The 20,274-nt window shown below is 45.2% G+C and overlaps 2 protein-coding genes, 1 non-coding gene and 1 pseudogene across 3 annotated transcripts; 3 read left to right on the top strand and 1 right to left on the bottom strand.

Annotated features, from left to right (window-relative positions):
* Positions 1-88: 88 nt before the first annotated feature.
* BYSL (bystin like) lies at positions 89-10,633 on the bottom strand. The gene is made up of 7 exons (XM_004462833.4): positions 9,989-10,633; positions 5,261-5,423; positions 2,772-2,910; positions 2,311-2,444; positions 1,572-1,732; positions 1,274-1,376; positions 89-767 (listed from the first exon to the last, which is right to left on the bottom strand). The coding sequence occupies exons 1-7, from the start codon at positions 10,251-10,253 to the stop codon at positions 422-424; spliced, it is 1,311 nt and encodes a 436-aa protein (XP_004462890.1). The 5' UTR covers positions 10,254-10,633; the 3' UTR covers positions 89-421.
* Positions 3,508-3,638, top strand: LOC111765242 (small nucleolar RNA SNORA72). Its single transcript, XR_002797640.1, has one exon. It is a non-coding gene; the product is annotated as a small nucleolar RNA SNORA72 (small nucleolar RNA).
* On the top strand, positions 10,623-19,803 carry MED20 (mediator complex subunit 20). Its single transcript, XM_004462838.3, has 4 exons — positions 10,623-10,774; positions 13,294-13,448; positions 17,061-17,314; positions 19,203-19,803. The coding sequence occupies exons 1-4, from the start codon at positions 10,761-10,763 to the stop codon at positions 19,416-19,418; spliced, it is 639 nt and encodes a 212-aa protein (XP_004462895.1). The 5' UTR covers positions 10,623-10,760; the 3' UTR covers positions 19,419-19,803.
* Positions 18,120-18,240, top strand: LOC111765244 (small nucleolar RNA SNORA42/SNORA80 family; annotated as a pseudogene).
* Positions 19,804-20,274: the final 471 nt, after the last annotated feature.

Raw genomic sequence — 20,274 nt, 5'->3', positions numbered from 1 at the left:
CTTCTGAAATGGGAACAAGGAAGAATCCCCATGTCTGGCTGAAGACGGAAAGCAGGAAGAACTCCACTGACTACACCATAGCACAGCATTCAATAAATACCTGCCTTTTGGTTTTTATCCACATCTCTGACTTTACACAGGAGTCCCAGAGAAAAGTTACCCAAGCCCCAGATGGGAAGGGGGAGATTCACATCTCCAGTGGGGTCTCAGAACTGAGCAGGGATGAAGACTTAAAATACAAGGAAGGGCCAACCAGGCCCTCAGTCCTCCCCGTCCAGGACAGGGGAGAATAGATGTCCATGTGACCCAGCCCTGTCCTCATTTCAGTCTCCAGGCTGTAAAGGCTTGGTGTCATTTTTAGCCACCAACAGGGTCCTGTTGTCCCCCCAGGCCCACTGGGTCAGAATAGGTGTCCGTTTCCTCAGTCCATGGTGTTGGGGACATCTTCCACATCTCGGGGGACTGCGCTCTGGAGCTCACGTCTGATCTCAGGGGACAGCTGTGGATGGGGCTGTAGCCGGAGCAGCTCCAGGAGGGCCTCTTTCTGATCTGTGGCCAGGTCTGCCTTGTAACGCTGGACCAAGGTCAGGAGGCACTGGTGCCACAGCACAGGGAGTTGGCGCTTCTCTGTCCGGAAACCCAGGAAATGAAAGACCAGGGCGTCCAGCACCCGGTAGGGCAGTGCGTACTTCTTGTCTAGCAGCAGTCGCAGGAAGATGCTGTTGGCACCACTGTAATCCATCTCAGCTATTTTCAACATGGCTGCACTAGGGGAAAAAGGAAGTAGGATGGGCTTAGTGGCAGGGAAATCCTATTTCTCCCTCTTCTCCTTTGCTGGCCCTCACTATCTGGTATTCCCAAGGCAGCCATCTCAGGCCTCCTCCTCTCACACCCAGTCTTATCAGACTCCAGTTACCATCATTATGTGGCTCCATCCCAAATTCCTCCCTCTGGCTCAAAATTCTTGCCCATTATCTGACTAGAATATCTCCAAACGTTACAACACCTCCATCCTTAACCTGTTTTTCTTCCTGTGTTCCCTATTCATTTGTTCATTCACACATTCATTCAAAGTATTTACTTAGCACCTATTAGGTGTCAGGCACTGAAATCCTATTCTCATGGAACTTACATTCTAGTGAGGTCGTGATACCACACAAACCCAGTGCTGTTCTTAGCTCCCTCCTTACCCTGCCTCCCTTCCCCAAGTCCTGGCAATTCCACTATCTGGATATTCACTGACCAGTCCTCCGCCACCTCCCACCAACACTACCTGGAGTGCAACACAGGGATGGAGCACTTGGTGATGATGCTACCCACGATGATGGCTTCCCTCAGGGTACAGGTGCCCGACTCGCACAGTGGGATCAGGATCCCTGGGGAGGGTCAGAGGGGTAGTCACTTTGGGCCCAGCGTGTAAGAAAGGAGGTAAACCAGCAAGTACTTTCTGTTCCCCAGGACAGCCACTGGAACATGGCCCCAGACAGCTGTTCAAAGCCAGCTGTCTGACTGCTGCTTTCAGCTGCTGAGCTCCAGACCCTCCCCTTCTTCCCTGCCTCCTGGGCTCCCACCTTTGAACCAGGCTCCAGGCTTGAACAAGGCCTTCTTGAGTGCCATGTAGAGGTGGAAGTTGAGTCGTTTGTATTCAACGATGTCATCTCGTACTCGGGGAAGCAGGACAAGATTGTAGAAGCGCTGGGCCATGCGTTCCTTCAGGTTAGAGGCAAAAATCCTAGTTGGGTGTTGGGGGGGGGTGGATGTTTCCAGGTCATATGAGGATCTGGAGCCTGGCCCTTTAAATATCCCTGTGGTTGGTCAGTGTGTGAGCCGTGTGCAAGCAATGCCCAAGTCAGTTTAGAGAGGGAACAGGAAGGGCAACGTGATACACTGAAATAGGCTGGGTACTGTCCGTCTTGGGAGAGCCAGAGCTCCTCTGAGCTGATGGCCACTCAGCACCTTCCTCTCCCTGTCATAGGCCCTCTCTACCATGCTGGTCACGAGGCACCTCAGCACAACTGGGAGCCACAGACCCGAGGTCACTCTTGACACTCCAGGGTCGAAGCCACGTAGTTAAGAACCTCTCCCCTGGAATCTCATCACAGGGGATTCCCAAGAAGTTCTTGGTCCAAAAAATGAGACAGAAAAAGCTGAGAAAATGTTGATACAAAGAAACACAAAACAAAGCTGTGTGTGTTGGGGCGGGGGGGGGGAGAGGGGAGTTAAAATACAATAGCGAAGGCAGGGAATGAGAAAGCGAACCCCAGCCCTCCCCTGCAGACCCAATGCCACCCTAGCCCCCTTCGACTCTACCTGGTGGCTTGGTACATCGCAGCTGCAGTCCAGGACTCAGGTTCTGTGACATAAAGGATTTGCTCCCAGTTGGAGAGTGCAGGGATGATCTTAAATGCCTTGGGCAGTTTCCCACTGCGGTACTTAGATAATACCTGGGTGGGAGGAAGGAAGACTAATCCTCTACCATCAGTGAGTGCCAGGTGCATGTCTAAGTGCTTTTCAGATATTAACTCATTCAATCCTCAGAACAACCCTGTAAGAAGGTGCTACTGTTACCCTCACTTTATAGATGAGGAAACTAAGACCAGAGACTTAAGTAACTTATAAAAGGTCACTAAGTCACTAAAGGGCACTCTCCTAAGTCTGCTCTCTGCCACCAGGGAATACCTGGTATGAGAGAGGTAAGCGGGCAAAGCCTTAGGGGGGAGTCCACAGTCTGTGCAAGGGGGCATCCATCGTGGCTCCCTCTCCGCTCTTACCTCCCGGACCCCTCTGTAGACCTCCAGGACCCGAGGGTCCAGCTGGGGCACAGGGAAGCCAGACACCTCTGACATGACTGTTTCAACCTCCGTCTGCTTCTCAGTCAGCTTCTCCATGATGATGTCAGCCAGGGTGCGCCTAGAAGGCCAGGAAGAGGTAAGAGAGCAGGTGCTGTGGCCACAATCCAGGAAGACATCCCACGCATTCCCTCGTGAGCTCTACCAAACCTGTGATCCTACTGGGACGTGCAGCCTCTGCCCCCGTCTGGGCCCACCCACACACCACGGACTCAGGACAGAGCAGAAAGACCTGAAAGTCATTCAACTCAGGACAAAGCGGGCGGTCATGGGAAGTAAGAACCTGGACTCAGGCCGCCCGGGCTCAAATCCTGACTTGTTCACTCCCTATGGGACCTTGGGCATGTTTCTTTACCTCTCAGTGCCTCAATTTCTCATCTGTAAAATGGATAATAACAGAGCCTACTTCATAGGCTTAATGGAAGGATTAAATGTGTTAGTACATATATTTATTTTGGAACTATCAGTACATGGCAAGTGTATAGTTAAGTGCTGCTTGTTCCAAACATATCCACTTCTGATCCCTTCAAAGTGCCAGACATCTCATATACCAAGATTTCTCAAGTAGCTGGGATCTTCAGAGAGACTATACCACAAACTTTTCCCCATTTAAATTTATTTTGGAAATCTTTATAAAATTGATTAAATTCTTGGCCTCCATCAAACATAATCTTCCTGATTTTGTGACAATCAGGGTAGGCTAAGCATTCACTAAATTAGAAACCATGCATGTGTCCGCAGGTCTAGTTTTTCTCCCTAGGTCTGGTTTTTAGAATGCTGGTGATAAACCAAGACTGATTTATTATATGGCCACCCTGTATGGGAAACGACTGTAACTCTAAGTATCTTTGGTCAACCTTAAGAGATAAGCAATTACAATAACTTCGAAAATAACCAGTGTTAATTTTGCAGAGTTATTTCTAAAGTAGGGAAAATTCTGATTACCAGTTGCCATTAAATGAATTGTAAAATTACTGTTTTCTAAAAAAAAATAAAGAAACATAATTTTAATGGTTCAGAATTCACATTACAATGGGCTCTGGTATAATGGTGTCCTCATAGGTTGCTGAGGTTCCTGTATTCTGAGGATGCACTCAATGCCAGGCACTGTGTATAGGGATTGCCAGATATTCTCACGCAGTCTGGGCAACACCTATTGGTGGTATTATTATCCCCCTTATACAGACGTGGGAACTGACACTCAAAGAAGCTACCTCACCAAGGTCTTACAGCAGAAGCAGGGGAAAAAGATTCAAACCCTGGTCTTTCAGGTTCTAAACTAAATGGCCTCAGATTACTTAGTTCACTGGGTCCACACTTGCTTTCTGAAGACGTCGGCCGTCCTTTCTCAAGACAGTCAGGAGGCCGTTTCTCACAGCCTTCCTCTTCTGTTTACTGCAGGCTGGAATACTGTTCTTCTAGACTTGTTTGAATTAACTCTGAAGCGGGGAATTATAAGGTGCTGAGTGAGAACCCGAGAGGCACTCTGGTGGGACAAATATACAAGCCCAAACACACATACTCTGTGACTCTATTTCAGCTGCCCAGCATCCAGGTCTTCATTCTGTGCTATCAAATAAGCTGCCATTGAACTCATCATGTCACCTCCCTGCCTTTTCACACCTTGATTAGCAATGAGAGATGTATCACCCACAGACAGCCTGAAGAACCAAGGACATCTTGTTGGCATCACAGCGTCAGAATTAGCTGACTGAGAGCTTTATTCTAGACAACGCCCCACCACCAGCTGAGCCAAGATCCACGGGCTTAGGAGTTTGACCACAGGCAGCCTAAATGTCTGCATGGTTCTTTGTTGTTTTTTTTAGGAGTTACCAGGATTGAACCCAGGACCTTGCTCATGGGAAGCAGGCACTCAGCCACTGAGCTACACCTGCTCAGCTGCTTCCGTTTTTGGTTACTGCAATTAGGAGGAAAGTGGCTACTCATGTCTAGTGGGTAAAGGTCAGGGATGCTGCTAAATATCCTACAATGCACAGGATCACCCCTACAACAAAGAATGGTTTGGCCAAAATGCTAACAGGGCTAAGGTAGAAAAATCCTGGGTTAAACGAAGCTGAGGATATAAAAGAGGTCTGTCCAAGGAAACTGAGCTCACCACTAAGAAAACTGAGCATACCAAGACCAAATACAATGGGATGGATTTCCTCACAGCTATATCCTAGGTAGCTGGGACACCTGCAGAACAGGTGGACAGAGATGGATGATGTATTCCACGTCTGCGTCATTCCCTTTGAGGATGGACCAGTTCTGTCAAAGTGGTTCTCCACAACTGGCAATGCTCAGGCCCCTTCCAAAGGTAGGGAATTGAAAGTCTGCAAGGGCACTTGTTTCCCTGTGGGAACTTTACACCAGGATCCGCTGCCCCAAATCTCAGGATATGCCAGCCCTACCTAGCAGGAGGGTTCTTGTTCATGAACAGTTCAATGGCACGCTCGTCCTCAGGATCCACATCCACTTCTGCTTGGTGGCTTATCCCTGTCATTGTGGCAGCCTTCTCCAGGGTGGGCCACTCCTCATCCTCCTCATCTGACCCATCCTGTGGCACTCCTGGACCTAAAAGAGTGGAAATGAGACGGATGGGTGTCTCATGGAAAGGATGAGGGATTTAGAGTCAATTCAACTTTAACAAGTATCTAGTCTGGAGCAGATGTGGCTCAAGGAGTTGAGCGCCCACCTCCCACATGGGAGGTCCTCGGTTCAGTTCCGATGCCTCCTAAAGAAACAAAAACAGAGTAGATCGAGCAAAACAAAACAAGAAGAGCCACAAACCACAATAATGTGTAGACAATGGATGAAAACAAAGAGCAAAAAAACAACAACAACAAGCAAACAGATGAGGGAGCCATCTGGGGAAGGGGGTTCCTTAAGAACAAAAACAAAAACAAAAATACCCCACAAGTATCTAGTTTAAGCCTCACAAGTGCTCTGAATAGATACTGATGTGTGCAATGGACAGCTGATGCACACCTTAGGTTCCTGTCCCCAGGGGCTTCTATTTTTGCCTAAGGAAAAAAAATACACACATTTGAAACAATGAAATAGTGATACCAATAAATAATAGTTAACAAAACATACTTAGTTTTATTTGCAAGAACTGTTCTAAACACTGTACTTATTATTATGTTAACTGATTAAACTTCAGAACCCCAAGAAGTAGGTACCATTATTATATCCAGTTTCAGAGGGACACATAGAAGCAAAGGAAAGTTAAATAATTTGCCTAGGGCAGGTAAACTAGGTCTTGAGTCTGTATATACCCATTCTTCTATACACACGGGAGAGCTTGATTATATGCCAAAATGAGTGGTAGAGACTGCACACATCAGACATTATTTATTAAAAAGATCTATTTTTAAATTTCTCCTCACACCCTCATTGTTTGCACTTGCTGTGCTGTTCATTTTCCTTGTTTTTCTAGGAGGCATTGGGAACCAAACTTGGGACCTCTGATGTGGGAGGGAAGTGTCTAATCACTCGAGTCACCTCTGCTCCCTGCTTTGTCGAGCTCTCACTATGTTTTCCTCCTTGTGTCTCTTGTTACATCACTTTGCTGTGCCTGCCCATCATGTCAGCTTGCTGTCATGCTTGTCTTCTTTAGGAGGCACTGGAAACACAACACCGGACCTCCCATGTGGTAGGTGGGAGCTCAATTGCTTGAGCAACATCCACTTCCCAATAGGCATTTAGAAGATAAATGCTAAGGACAACTAGGATCTAGAAAGTCTTGGAGCTAGAGTAAGGTATTTCAGACCCAGGTGATAACACTAGCAAAAGGACTTTCTTACAAGAGTGTCTGTTAGGCAGGGGCAAGAAACAGGGCTCCAATGGTAAACTGAGGCCAGGCTGTGGCGAGCTTTGACAGCTAGGCAGCAGTTATTTCAATCAACCAACCAATTTGAGTAACTGATTTTTGAAAGGTTAGAGGTTGGTGCACATCAGGGAGGAGGTACATTAATCCAAGTGGGGAGATAAAATGCTACATAGGAATGGGCCACTAAAAATAAGAGGCATTATGAGATAAAAGAACTAAAAAACAAGGTGGGGGGCGGGGGAGCACACAAAGACCCTTTGTTTCCACATGTCAAAAACTCCTAAATCCATACTCTCTGCTTAGGTCCAGATGCTAACTCCAATCACCTCCTGTACTCTTGGATGATCCAGGACACTTCAGTTTTATCTGTCACCAAGTAAACTTCTCTTTCCCAAGTCTGCACCCCTTATTGTGGTGACTGCCTCCAAATCCTGCCTTGTTCAGCATCCTCATCCCCCAAACCCAATCATTTACCAAGTCCTCTTTGATCGTGCCTCACAGACTAGATCTCAAATCTTCCTGTCTGAGCTTAGAACATACATCTGATTTGGTCAGGGCTAGACAGCTTTAAATCCCTGGCATGGACTCTGGGTCTTTTGTAGACTTGGCTCCTACCTACCTTGTCATCATTCATTAATCCATTCATTCAGCAAACAGTGATTCTTCCTATATTTGAAGCACTGTTCTTGGTGCTGGGAATAAATCAATGAACAAGAGAAACAATATTTTTTTGTACTTGTAGAATGTCCTGTGCATTCTAATTGGGGGAGACAGAGCATAAATAAACCTAACAAAAATAAGGTGTGCACCCCATAAGGAGAGCCGCCCAGCACAAAAGAAAGTGCAGCCTGCCCAGGAATGGCGCCGCACACACGGAGAGCTGACACAACAGAAACACAGATTCCCGTGCCGCTGACAACAACAGAAGCGGACAAAGAACATGCAGTGAATAGACAGAGAGAACAGACAACTGGGGTGGATGGGTGGGGGGGGGGGAAGAAGGAGAGAAATAAAGTAAATAAATCTTTAAAAAATATATGTACTGAGTCAAAAGAAGACAAGTGCTATGGAAAAAGGGGCAGGGGGTCAGGAGAGATGTTGGGATTGTGGAGACGGGGATGGGGGCATTGCAATTTTAAATAGTCAGAACAGGCCTGGGTGAAAAGGAAGAATTAAGCAAGTAAGCCTCCAGGTGTATGGGAACAGAATGTCCCCAGGAGAGAGAAAAACCAGGCCCTAGCCTGACAACTTTAAGGACCAATGAAACTAGATGGCTGGGTGGGGTGGAGTGGTGAGACCTAGGGGGGAAAGTTGTAGAAGAGGTTGGACTAGCAGTGAGGGAGAGGGGACAGATTTTATAGGGCTTTGTAGATCATTGTAATCATCTAGGTGTTGAGTTGCAAGAGGAGTGTAGGAGTATAGGCTACTAATTAGGAGGCTACTGCAATGATCCAGGTGAGAGATCATAGTGGATTGGAAGAGGGTGGTGTTCCAAGGTGGTGAGAAGTGGTCTGATTCTGGATATATTCTACAGGTAGAGTCAACAGGATTCCCTGACAGATGGGATGTGGAGCGAGAAAGAGAGGAGTCCAAGGTTTCTGTCTTGAGCAAGTAGAAGGCCACCATGCTAGTGAGAGGAGAAAGACAGTCAGAGGACTAGGTTTGGACAGGAAGGTCAGGATTCTAGTTTTGGACATGCTGGATTTGAGATGTCTATTAAACTTCCAATTGGAGAAGCCAAGTAGGCTGTTTGACCTAAGAATCTCAATTTCATAGAAGAGACCAGAGCTGCAATATAAAGTTGGGAGTAGTCATCACATAGGTGATATTTAAACCATGAAACCTGATTACAGCAACAGATAAGTGAATGCATTTGAAAGGAAGAGGACCAAGTACTGACCCCTGTGACACTTCAATAACAGGCTGGGACAAAAAAGGAGTCAGCAAAGGAGACTGAGACGTTAGGTAGTAGTAAAAAGAGTGTGATGTCCTGGCAGCTAAGTAAAGATAATGTAGTCAAGAGGCCAGTATCAATTGTGTCAAATGCTATTCTGAGTAATTGAATTAAACAAGTTAAAGGTCAATATTCCTACTCTACTGAGAAAAATATTGAATGTCCTTCAATTAATCCCTCTTCCTCCTGGGCGGCTGAATTGTTTTCAGCTGGTAGTCAGACTGTGTTGCACCTGAACACACCCCACTCCTTAGTTACTCGTTTTTTCAGGTTTCAGCTTAAAAGCCACAGGATCAGGATAGACTTCCCTTACCAGGAAGACTACTGCTGTAGCAGAAAAATGGCACTCATTAGGACGTGGAGACTGATGACTACAGGCAGAAAGTTTACTGGGAAGCTCTCCCAAAGGAGGGGGTCTGAAAAATAGACCTCAGCCTGCCCCCCACAGAGGCAGTCATGAATGTATACAGTACATCTATAGGCAGGAAGATCCTTAGTTAGTGGGAGGGGGTTGGGGCTTGGGTAAGACCTGAGGGCCAACAGGGAACTGTAGAGGTGAATTTTTTCTCTTGTATGGCTAGGGGTAGTGAATTTTCGGGAGGTTGGAGGAGTTGGTGGTGCCATGTGGCTCCTTTGTCTATTCTTGTGAGGAAATGAGCTGTATCTGAGCACAGAGGCTATGGCTTGTTCAATCATGGAGGCTCTGGATGGGGAGGTGCTCTATGTCACGGGAATGCAAGTGACTGTCAACCACTGTAAACCTTGTGATCAGTTAATTATAAACCTTGCAAAGGAGAAACTCTTAACAAGTGCTCTTCAATACCTGAAAAATCGTACATTTATATTTCTCTAATTGTCTCTCTCCTGAACTAGACTGTAAGGTCCTGAAGTCATGCACAAGTATCTTATCGTGTTTATTTCTGTACACAAATTATCCAAACTTCTAGCACAAGGGAAGAACACAAGAGACACCCTATAAATATGTGTGGAACAAACAGATAAATATCAGGACAGTTTAGTGGATAATGAGCCACCATGACCTGTTGGCCTTAGGAGTGCCTAGGACGAAGGCCTAACGAGGAGTGGGTGTGGTGAGGCGCTGACCACTTAAATCCACTCCAGGGCTCGTTTTCCCATTCCATCACTTTTTTTTCTCTCTCTCTTTAATTTAAAAAAAAAGTTACATTAAAAAAATATAAGAGGTCCCCATATACCCTCCACCCTCCGACACTTTTTAAAGAGTGTAATATGGACCGCTTTTTTAAAATTCCCAACTACTCCTCTGCCAGACACCTTTCAGCCATTCGTCCATGTATCTACCCTCTTCTGCGCGCCCCATTCCCGGCAGCTCACCCAGCCGTGTGGTGCGCTCCCTCGGCGCTGTGGGCCTGTCCCCAGTGCCATGCTCGGCCTCCAGTTCCTCCTGCTGCTGCCTCGCTTGTTGCAAAATCCGTCGGGTCAGTCGGGGACCTACATACTCTTCTTCTTCTCCGGTTCCGCGGCCCCGCCGCTTTTCCCGGGCCCCGGCCCGCACGGCATCCCCAGCCAGGATCTGATCGGCCAGGGGCGCATGTTTTTCTTGACTCCCGGCCCCCCGAGCCGCCTTGAATTTAGGCATTTTTCTCGAAAAAGTTGTCGCGGTGATTAACACGTGGGGACGGGAGACGAACAGCCCAGAATACGCTTGCGCAGTGAACTCCCAGGTCGTAAGAGGCCGCGTGGGGAGTACAGTGCCCCCAAGAGGTCGGAGGATAGAAGTGCCGTCAGTAACCTCTAAAAGAGCTCCCAGGCCCTAACAATGACCGCTTTAAGTGGTGGCAGTCCGAGCCACGCTTTCTTCGCATCATGGACCCAACGATGGGGAGCCCAGCCAAATGGAAATTTCCGTAATAGCAAGCCTGGGGATGAGAGTAGGATGGATGACATCACTAGGGACGCCACCGAGAGGCCGCCCGGGCACGCCTCCATAACCCACTGCGCTCGCCCATGGGGCGCTCTATATTTACGTCACTTCCGGCGCTGTCTCGCTAGACCGAAGCTGGCCTTTGGAGTCTTCATTTAATGCGGGCGGCCAGCTAGTTCCGTCGTTCAACTGTTTGAATCCTCCACCCTGTTTCCCGACGCTATGGGAGTGACTTGGTAGGACTGCAAGGACCGTTTGGGATTGTGTGAGGCGGGTTTTGGGATCGTGAAGGGCCCTTGGAGCCCGGCGTGGACCCGGGAAGGAGTATCGGGACTAGGGTTCTCCGTTCCTCCGGGGATCTGAGCAAGATGCCACCGGGTTGTGTGGGTGAGGGGATACCGTGAGGGTTGCGGGTTCTCCGGGCCTTTTTCTTCGGAGATACGCTCCTTTCTCCCGGAATGCGGTAGGTAAGAGGTTTTAATCCCAAAAGTCTGTCAGTGGTTTTGTACCTCATTCCTTTTTTCTTCGGAAGTTCCAGTTGCGTCACCCTTCAGGACGTGTTTCCAGCTATGTTAAATTGTAAGGTTCCTCTTCTTTCTGTGGGCCTCTTATCTCTAACATGTTGTAAGTCACAATTGGAAGAAGACAAGGTGGTAGGGAGAGGTGTGGGCCTAATGCTCTTGGAGGTGTTAGTTCCAGAATGCTAGGTTTTGGGACATTAAAAAAATTAGATTTAAACGTTTCCAGAGAGAGCTGGAGGTTGGGATATCTGAAGTCATTGGCATCAAGGCTTCTTTTATAAAAACCTGTGGGAAATACTTTTTCTCAGGTTCTTACAGGCTTGTCAGTGATTTTTTTGCCCATGCTTCCCACAGTTGACATCATCATCTTCCTCAAAGTCCTGTAGAGTTAGTGTGTGAGGGATGGGAATGAAAAGTTTGCTCACACAGACTTTAAACCCTGGAAATCCCTTGTCTTTCAGTACAGATGGCATCCAGAGGGAAGGGCTTTCTGTCTGTTGGGTCCCTTACCATCTTTTTCAGAATCTTAGAACTTCCTTCCCTTGTAGCATTAGTTTTTAGGGGTCCTCTTTTGTGTAAAAATAAGACACATCACCATTACACATCATTGCTATTTATGAGACAGTAGTGACAGTTTTTAGTAACAGTACGAACTTAATAGCTTCATTTAATTGATGGATTATAAAATAATCCCAAAGTTCAGACATATGACTGTCTTCATGATTTGCCATAGCTAAGTACGCCTGTACTATTATTTATTACAATTTTTAAAAAATCATGGGTTCTTAACCTTTTTTGTTCCATGGACCCCTTACTAAGTCTACAGTATACTGTATATTATTTAATATATATATCACACCTGCACCAACATGTCCCCATAAGAATGTTTTTTTTGAATTTCAGTTCAAGCTCACGGACCCCTTGTTAAGCACCCCTGTTTTAAATCTATTTCTTGAAAAGTTTTTTTTTTTTTTTTTTAACAGACAACAGCATTCTTAGAATATGTGACCTTGGGCTAGTTATTTAATCTCTGGGTACCTCAGGCTTCTCAATTGTAATAAGGAGATAAATAATAGTACCTCTTATAGGGCTTTTTCTTTTAAAGATTTATTTATTTCTCCCCCTCCTGCACTCCCGTTGTCTGCTCTGTCTGTCCTTTCGCTGTGTTCTGCTTGCATTCTTGTCAGCAGCACTGGAAATCTGTTTCTTTTTGTTGCATCATCTTGCTGTGGCAACTCTCCGTGTGTGCGGCGCCACTCCTGGGCAGGCTGCACTTTTTTCGTGCGGGGCGGTTCTACTTGAGGAGCGCGCTCCTTGCGCATCTGGCTCCTCTACGTGGGGAACACCCCTGCCTGGCCTGGCATTCCTTGCACTCTGTGCGTGGGCCAGCTCACCACATGGGCCAGGAGGCCCAGGGTTTAAACCCTGGACCTCCTATGTGGTAGGCGGATGCTCTATCAGTTGAGCCAAATCCACTTCCCTCTTACAGGGCTTTTGTGAGGACTTGAAAAGTTAATTCATATAAAGAATACTGCCTGGCATGTAGTAGGTACTTGGTAATTGTTATATATTACTCTAAAGGGGAAGCCAGTTCACTCACCCTCAAGTAGAGGGAAATTTGAAATAACATTTCATTTTCCTGTATTGATTAAATTCTTGTAGATACTGGTGCTCCCCACTCCCAAAGATTATAAATTTGAAGCCTGCTTTCTCTTTGTTCAAGGCTGTCAAATAGAACTTTTTGAGATAATGGCATATTCTCTGATATACTATCCCCCAGCCTCATGTGTCTATTGATCCCTTGAAATGTGGGTGGTGCAACCGAGGACCTGATTTTTTTTCATTGCATTTGCTTCATTGATTTAAATATCCACATGTGGCTCATTGCTACTATACTGAAAAAGTTCAGTGTGTTATAGAGTTAGTAAAAATGTACTAACCCCAAATTGAGATCTTCTCCTTGATATAGTCGGAACTGAAAAAACTGCAGTGGCAATCCCTTGCTCTTTATATGATTTGATATTATTGACTGCTCAGTCTGTGTACTACCTAACATCTTCTCTTGCTTGGTGACACAGTCAGGGTCAGGAAATGCTGGTGTGATGGGAAGTTCACTGCACTGGTGTGAGTCCTCAAACCTGTGCTCTAGTTCTGAAGGATGCTGTGAGTGATTGCATGACTGAGCTAGTGCATGTGTATCTCTGGATGCTGATGATTTGGTCCTTTCCTTCCAGTGTGTCCCAGATGCCTGTGGCTGAGGGCAAGAGTGTCCAGCAGACTGTGGAGCTCCTTACCCGGAAGTTGGAGATGCTTGGAGCAGAGAAACAAGGAACATTTTGTGTGGACTGTGAGACCTTCCATACAGCTGCTTCCACCCTTGGCAGCCAAGGTCAGTGAGATTACTCGGTAGGATGGCTACAACCTGGGTTGGAGTTGATAGACATTTGTGTTTACTGAAGTCTTTCTGATCTAGACGTGTTTCGGAATTAATTTTCAGTTGAAACTTTTAAAGGGGTGTTTCCTAAAGAGTTGTTTGCTAATCAACAGCATCAGAATCACCTGGATTACTTGTTTGGGCTACATAATCTACATTTTGACAAGTTCCCTAGATGACCTTTGCACTCAAAAGTTTGAGGAAGCCTCTTTTTAGGCTCAGAAGTCTTTGTGGAAAAAAAAAAATTTTTTTTCTTTCTGCCTGAAAGCTTCCTGTTTCCCTGAGCTAGCCAGTGGCTTTGGCCATCTCATTAGTGTAACATTGACCTTGACCGTTGAATCAACTCTGGTCTTGAATGTATAGTGATAGTAAGACTAGGGTGTGGATGGTAGTATTGGTGGTGGGTGAGGAAGAGGATCTTTGAATATGAATTGGGGAACTTGAGTTCTCTTAGTCTTGGCTTTGCCTTAACTTGCTATTTACGTCTTTGGATGTTTCCATAGCATAGCTATTAAGAGCAGGGATTGTAGAGCCAAAACCCTGAATCCTGGCACTGCCGCTGAATAACTGCAACTTTAGATAAAGTTCCATAATGCACCCATGACTGTTTTCATTCCAGTCATTTGCCTGTTTCCATTTAGATCCATTCCCTGTAGTTCCCCTGTAAACTGTATTTTCCAGGCCCACTTCAGATTATCTTCAGCCAATCTGAGGCACAGGGGGAAGATTGGAGTAAGGGTGACCACACATATTTTACCCCCTCTCCCTTGGATGGTGTCTCTGGCCATGACGGTGTCTCCTTGACTCTAGCTCCTGCTAGATAGCCCCACTTCCTGGCTAATAACAGCACATGTTTTTTTCTCTGCAGCTCAGGAATGGTAGTGGCTTCTTGTGTTGCTAATCTCTGGGCTAGCTCACCATCCTGTTTACTTCTTTTTCAGTTCTTCCAACCCATGTATTTTGTTCTTTTTATTAAATTCCCTTTATTGAAACTGTCTGTCCTGGGCTTATTTTTGGACCCTTCCCAGTACAGTTCTTTCATGTATAAAATAAAGCGAGTAATAGTATATATCCCTAGTATTGTCGTGGTAATTAAGTTGATACATGGAAAATACTTCTGAGATTGTCCTGTATAAATATTTAATAAATGGTAGCTGATAATTGTACAGCGTTTCATTATTGGTGGAATTGCAATGTTTGTTTTGGCTTCAGTAGAAAGAATGTAAGTATCAAAAGAAATACTAGTTATGGTAGCATTTGGAAAATAAGATATTTGTATACAGACGGAAGGTGGCATACTACTTCTAGTGAAACTACCTGCTGTGGGCTCTGTTTTCCTGGTCGGACCCTTACTTTTAAGGAATTTACAGTCTAATAGGGGAGACAGCACATTGTGGCAGGCAGTGGGATAGAATGGAAAGAGCAATAAATTTAGAAGAGTTAGAAGGCTTGGCTTTGAATTCCTGTTCTGCTGCTTCTTGGTTTTGTGCTTTTAGATTTGTGATTTTTCATACTTGACCAGCATCAGCATTATCTGGAGGGCTTGTTAACACAGAGACTCCTGGGCCCCATCCCCAGAGTTTCTGACTTCAGCTGGTCTGGGGTAGAGCTTGAAATTTGCATTTTTAGCAAGTTCCCAGGTAGTAGTGGTGGTGGTGGTGCTACTGCTGCTGCTGATCTCACTTTGAGAAGTCCTTGGATAAGTTGCTTCTTTCAGCTTCATTTTCCTCACCTGTAAAAGGGGCCAGTGACACAGGTTCTGCTTACTTCACAAAGTTGTGCAAATATGAAAGTACTTTTTCTATAAAGAACTGAAAGTACCACCTTCATTTTAAAAAAACAAAACTTAGACTCTCAGTATGTTTTCAAGGTAGTAATAACCAGACTCATGTAGTGTGAATTAAGTTATGCCATTACAATGAGTAGACTTGAGGATAGAATGATGAGAGATCTTTGGATAGCTGTTTTTTGTTTTATTTTGTTTTGAGGATTGAAATGCTTCGAACTGGATTTAGAAGGAGGTGAAAGGTGTGAAATGGCAACAAGGAGTCAGGAGGGATATGGAGTTGAAAGTATGTATAGAGCCGCCTTTGTTCCAGAAGTGACAGCAGAGTGGAGGCCTGATTAAGGAATAACTAATGCCTCTATTCCTCTCTAGGCCTATGTTCTTAATCTTTTCCATTGCTACCCTCATCCCTGCCTAAAATGTCTTTCCTTCCAGAAGACTTCTGATCTATTCCACTTAATTATTTTTGCTTTATTTTATTCTCTTTTTTTTGTTTTCTTTTTAAGTTTTTAGCTTCTTTCTCTAGTGGGATTGTCAGCTTCTTGAGATTAGGGCCTTAGTCTTCTCCTTCCATGTCTCTTAAATCCTAGCACAGTGTTGGGGATATTTCAAGTACTTAAATATTTGGGATTGTGGCAATCTATCCATTACCTCTTGTAGTGTATCAGGAAGAGATCTGGGTTTCCATTTCTTGCCTTCTTCCATTTTCCACTTACCTGAATATGTAGATTCCCCTCCTCCCTGCAGAAAACCTATATTTTGGTGAGAAAACTCATTTCTCAGAGAATGGAAGGGATGAATTGGAGTTTGAAACTAAATCTTTTGATCCCATATCCTGAGTTCTTTCTGCTGTAGTGTGCTGCTTCCCTAGTATGCTCTCTTTCTTCAGTCTCTCCAAGAGTTTGCCATTGTCTTCAGGAGGAAGTCCAGACTTCTTGAGGCATGGTAGACAAGACTTAGCAGTACTTCGATTTGGCCTACCTTTCCAGCCCTCATGCTCAAGTCTTCTCCTTCTGTGGAACCGTTTTCTACATCTCTATGAGGGTAGGTAGGGAAAAATAGAAAACAGAGCAGTTGCTTCATTTGGCATGCCTAAATGATGCTATTTTCATTTCATTCAACTTATTATATAATACAAGAGATATTTGTAAAGTGTATGAGTTATTATTATTATTTTTAATTAATTTATTTACGTCTTCCCCCCCGCCCCTTGCGGCTTGTTTTGCTGTCTGTTCTCTGTGTCCATTTGCTGTACATTTTTTCTGTGTCTGCTTGTCCCCCTTTGTTGCATCATCTTGCTGTGTCAGCTCTCTGTGGTGCGGGGCGTGGGCTGTCAGCTCTCTGTGGAACGCTGGCTAGCTTGCCTTCACAGGAAGGCCCTGGGATGTGAACCCAGGGCCTCCCATATAGTAGATGGGAGCCCAACTGATTGAACCACAGCCACTTTCATGTATGAGTTATTAATCACCAAAATTAAGCATTCATTTGTGAGCTTATCACACAATTTAAGAACCAAGCCATTATCCTTATTGACATTTTTTGTGTACCCCTCACTTTTTTTCTATAGAGCAGGCTGAGGGCTAGGTTTTACTGCACACTGCTTTACCTGCTTTCCTCCCCCTTCCTTTCTGGAAAAGCCCATTAATGTAGGGATTCCACCTCCTCATCCAGAGAATGCTGAGATAATGCCAGATTGCTATCTGGTCTTGTTCCAAGCATTCAACTCTATTTTAAGGTTTGCTGACACAAGTCTTGATGAACAGTTTCTCTGTCCCTTTCAGGTCAGGCCGGGAAGCTGATGTATGTGATGCACAACTCAGAGTACCCTTTGAGCTGTTTTGCCCTCTTTGAGAATGGACCTTGCCTTATTGCTGATACCAACTTTGATGTGCTTATGGTAAAGCTCAAGGGCTTTTTCCAGAGTGCCAAGGCCAGCAAGATTGAGACCCGGGGTACCCGTTACCAGTACTGTGACTTCCTAGTGAAGGTGGGCACAGTCACAATGGGACCCAGCGCCCGGGGCATCTCTGTGGAGGTAAGACCTTGATGAAATAGGAGCAGGGATGTGCTGAAGGGGCTGCTCAGCAAAGTGTTCTGAAGATCTCCAAGTCCCTCTGAATTCAAACAGATATAGCTACCTGATCCTTGTTTCTAGAGCTTCTGTGCTCCTTGTCCCTGCTTCTTTTTACCCATTCTTCAGTTTCTCAGGGAATTTCTAGCCCAGGATGGGAAATGGGAAGCCAGGTTCATAGCAGGTAGAAAGCTTAGAATGGCTTGCTGGGGAAGGAAAAAGACAATCAAGGGAAGCAGGTAAATGAGGATGTGAAGGTACCAGTCACCATTGCAGGAAGGACTGGAGCCACCCAGCCTGACTTTTGGTACATAGGTATATGGATACATGTGAACTCTTAGTCACATGTATCATATATCTCTCCTTAGTAGGTTTAAGATAGGTTTCAATAGTCAGATAGCAAAGATATACTTTTTCTTTTGACATGCTGTTTGCTTACATTGTAGAAAGTGTGTGTGTGTGTGTATGTGTGTATGAATGCGTTATCTATTTAGCTTAGCTAAATGAATGTATTAAAAATGGCAAAGAGGGAGTGGGACCAGTGGAAGTCCAGAATCTACCATGTGCCCAGCATTGTGTGAGATTAAAACAATAAGCAAGCTAGGAAATGGAAATTGCTTAAGTAATTAGATACCTCCCTCCTACATCAGAGGTCCTGGGTTCGGTGCCTTCTAAAGAAACAAAGAAGACAAACAGGTACAGTAAGTGCAAACAATAAGGGGGTGGGGAGATATAAATAAAATAAATCTTAAAAAGAAATTTAAAAAATCCATGGGCTTGGATTTATGACAGGCCTTTGCCCCTGACCTCTCATAGTGTCCCATGCGAGAGCCCCGAACCATTGCCTGGCCTTGTCCGTAAGCCTTAGCACTGAAGTGGATTGCACAGTGTAAAAGAAAAAAAAGGAAGAAAATAAAAAGTTACTACAGGGCCTGCCTTTTGAATGTTTATGATTTAGTAAGAGAAGCAAGGCTGAAACACATAAACTGTATTTGAAGTTAATCTGTAAAAAATAGCATAAAAGAGTTGCAGATTATTCTGGGAATTCAGAGACCAGTAAGATCACTGCTGACTTTGGGGATTGTGGTGCTTCAAGAGATGTTGCATACAAGTAGGGACTTAAAATGTAGAGACGTGGAGATAGTTGAGACCTAGGAGGCATCTGAGGCAGGGAAAAGGGCATTAGTGGTAGTTACTGCTCAAACTCCAGGGACATCTAGAAGCCAATTGCATAATCCTTTTCACCTTGTGATACATCAAGTATTTGCTGAGACTGACAACCGACTGTTTATCTTTCACATTTCCAACTTTTAGTACAAACACACCCCAACTATTTTTTATTTTTTGTTTTTTACTTGTTTTTCTTCATGATTACGAGTAATTTTCCATGCTTTCTCTCCAGTGAAAAATTAGGAGAGAGTAATGAGAAAACCATGTTTCATGTAGGGATATATATCCTTTGTTTTAGGGTCAGAGCCCAGGGTGAGAACTACCTTGGGAGTAATGTTTCGTCTTGAAGAGACTGATGGGCATATGGGTGTACTCTGCCCCCCTAACACATGCACACACACAAACACACCTCTTCCATTTTCTCAGGATTTTCCTTAAATCTTCACCCAGCATATCAGGGACTAGACCGAGATAATTGAAAATCTCCCTCGGGGTTTGATAGGAAGGGCTGTGGATTGGCACAATTCCAGAATGAGAGTGTCAAAGAAGATGCCTAAAGGGAATCCTTGCTGTTTGGGTTGAGTACTTCTGTGGACCAACACTGGGACGATGGGAGTAGGGGGCAAAAGAAGCAGACTTCTTCTTTGCCTTCATGCTTATTCTCTGTTCTTTTGGCCCTCAGGTGGAGTATGGCCCGTGTGTGGTTGCCAGTGACTGCTGGAGCCTGCTACTTGAGTTCCTACAGAGTTTTCTAGGCACCCACACACCAGGGGCTCCTGCAGTGTTTGGGAGTAGACATGATGCAGTATATGGCCCAGCAGATACCATGGTCCAGTACATGGAATTGTTCAACAAGATCCGCAAGCAGCAGCAGGTGCCAGTGGCTGGGATTCGTTAGTGACTGTCATCAGGGAGACTCCACAGGAGGAGCAGGTGCTGCACCCTCATGCCCCTGGACCCCAGAAACTCAGGGCAGATGTGGAGGCTTCTCTTCTCCATTTCTTAGCAATGGCTTTTGTTCTGGGGCTCTGGACTCTCTTCCCCTGACACTCACACACAGACCCCAAACAGCTGTCTTCTACCAGGCCTTTCTGGACTTGGCCTGCCCTTGAGAACAGTAATTATGAAGAGCGGAGAAGTTTGGACCTTTCCTGCTTTAGGGGAAAAGGTAGGACAAGGAAGTCCCTGCCTAGTATTGGTGGGAAGAGCAGTTTATATTGCCAGCTGTTGAGGATTTTGTGTTTGGGCTATGCTGTAATAAAGTTCTCTTTCCTTATTGCAAAGGACGTGGCTGGGCTTCTGTCTGGAGTTGGGATGGGAGGCAGAACTTGTTTGAATGCTATAATTTTTAGACCTGTTTGCTGAAGTGAGTTGTTAATTGACTTTCCTAGGGTGTTTCCTGAGTTATTTTAATTCTCCCTCTGACATCTTTCCCATTTTGTCACAAGTTATTAATATCTAAGACACAGGCTAAGCTGCTATAACAAAGAGAACCGAAAGTACAGTGATTTTACTGCATAGAAGTTAATTTTTCTCTTATCTAATAGTCTAGAGGTAGGCAGGTGGTCCAGGGCACATTTAACACTACAAGATCATCCAAGAACTCAGAATGTTGGCCTTATCTACAAGTTCAAATTGACTGGGAAAAGAGAGAAAAACCTATTTTTTTTAAAGGATATGAACTGGAGTTGCTCAGATCACTGTGGTTATCTGCATTTTGTTGAAGGAATCCTAGGAGACATAACCTCTTATCT

This window comes from Dasypus novemcinctus, chromosome 11, assembly GCF_030445035.2.
Source record: "Dasypus novemcinctus isolate mDasNov1 chromosome 11, mDasNov1.1.hap2, whole genome shotgun sequence".
Classification (NCBI taxonomy): domain Eukaryota; kingdom Metazoa; phylum Chordata; class Mammalia; order Cingulata; family Dasypodidae; genus Dasypus; species Dasypus novemcinctus.
This window is presented reverse-complemented; position numbering and strand designations above follow the sequence as displayed.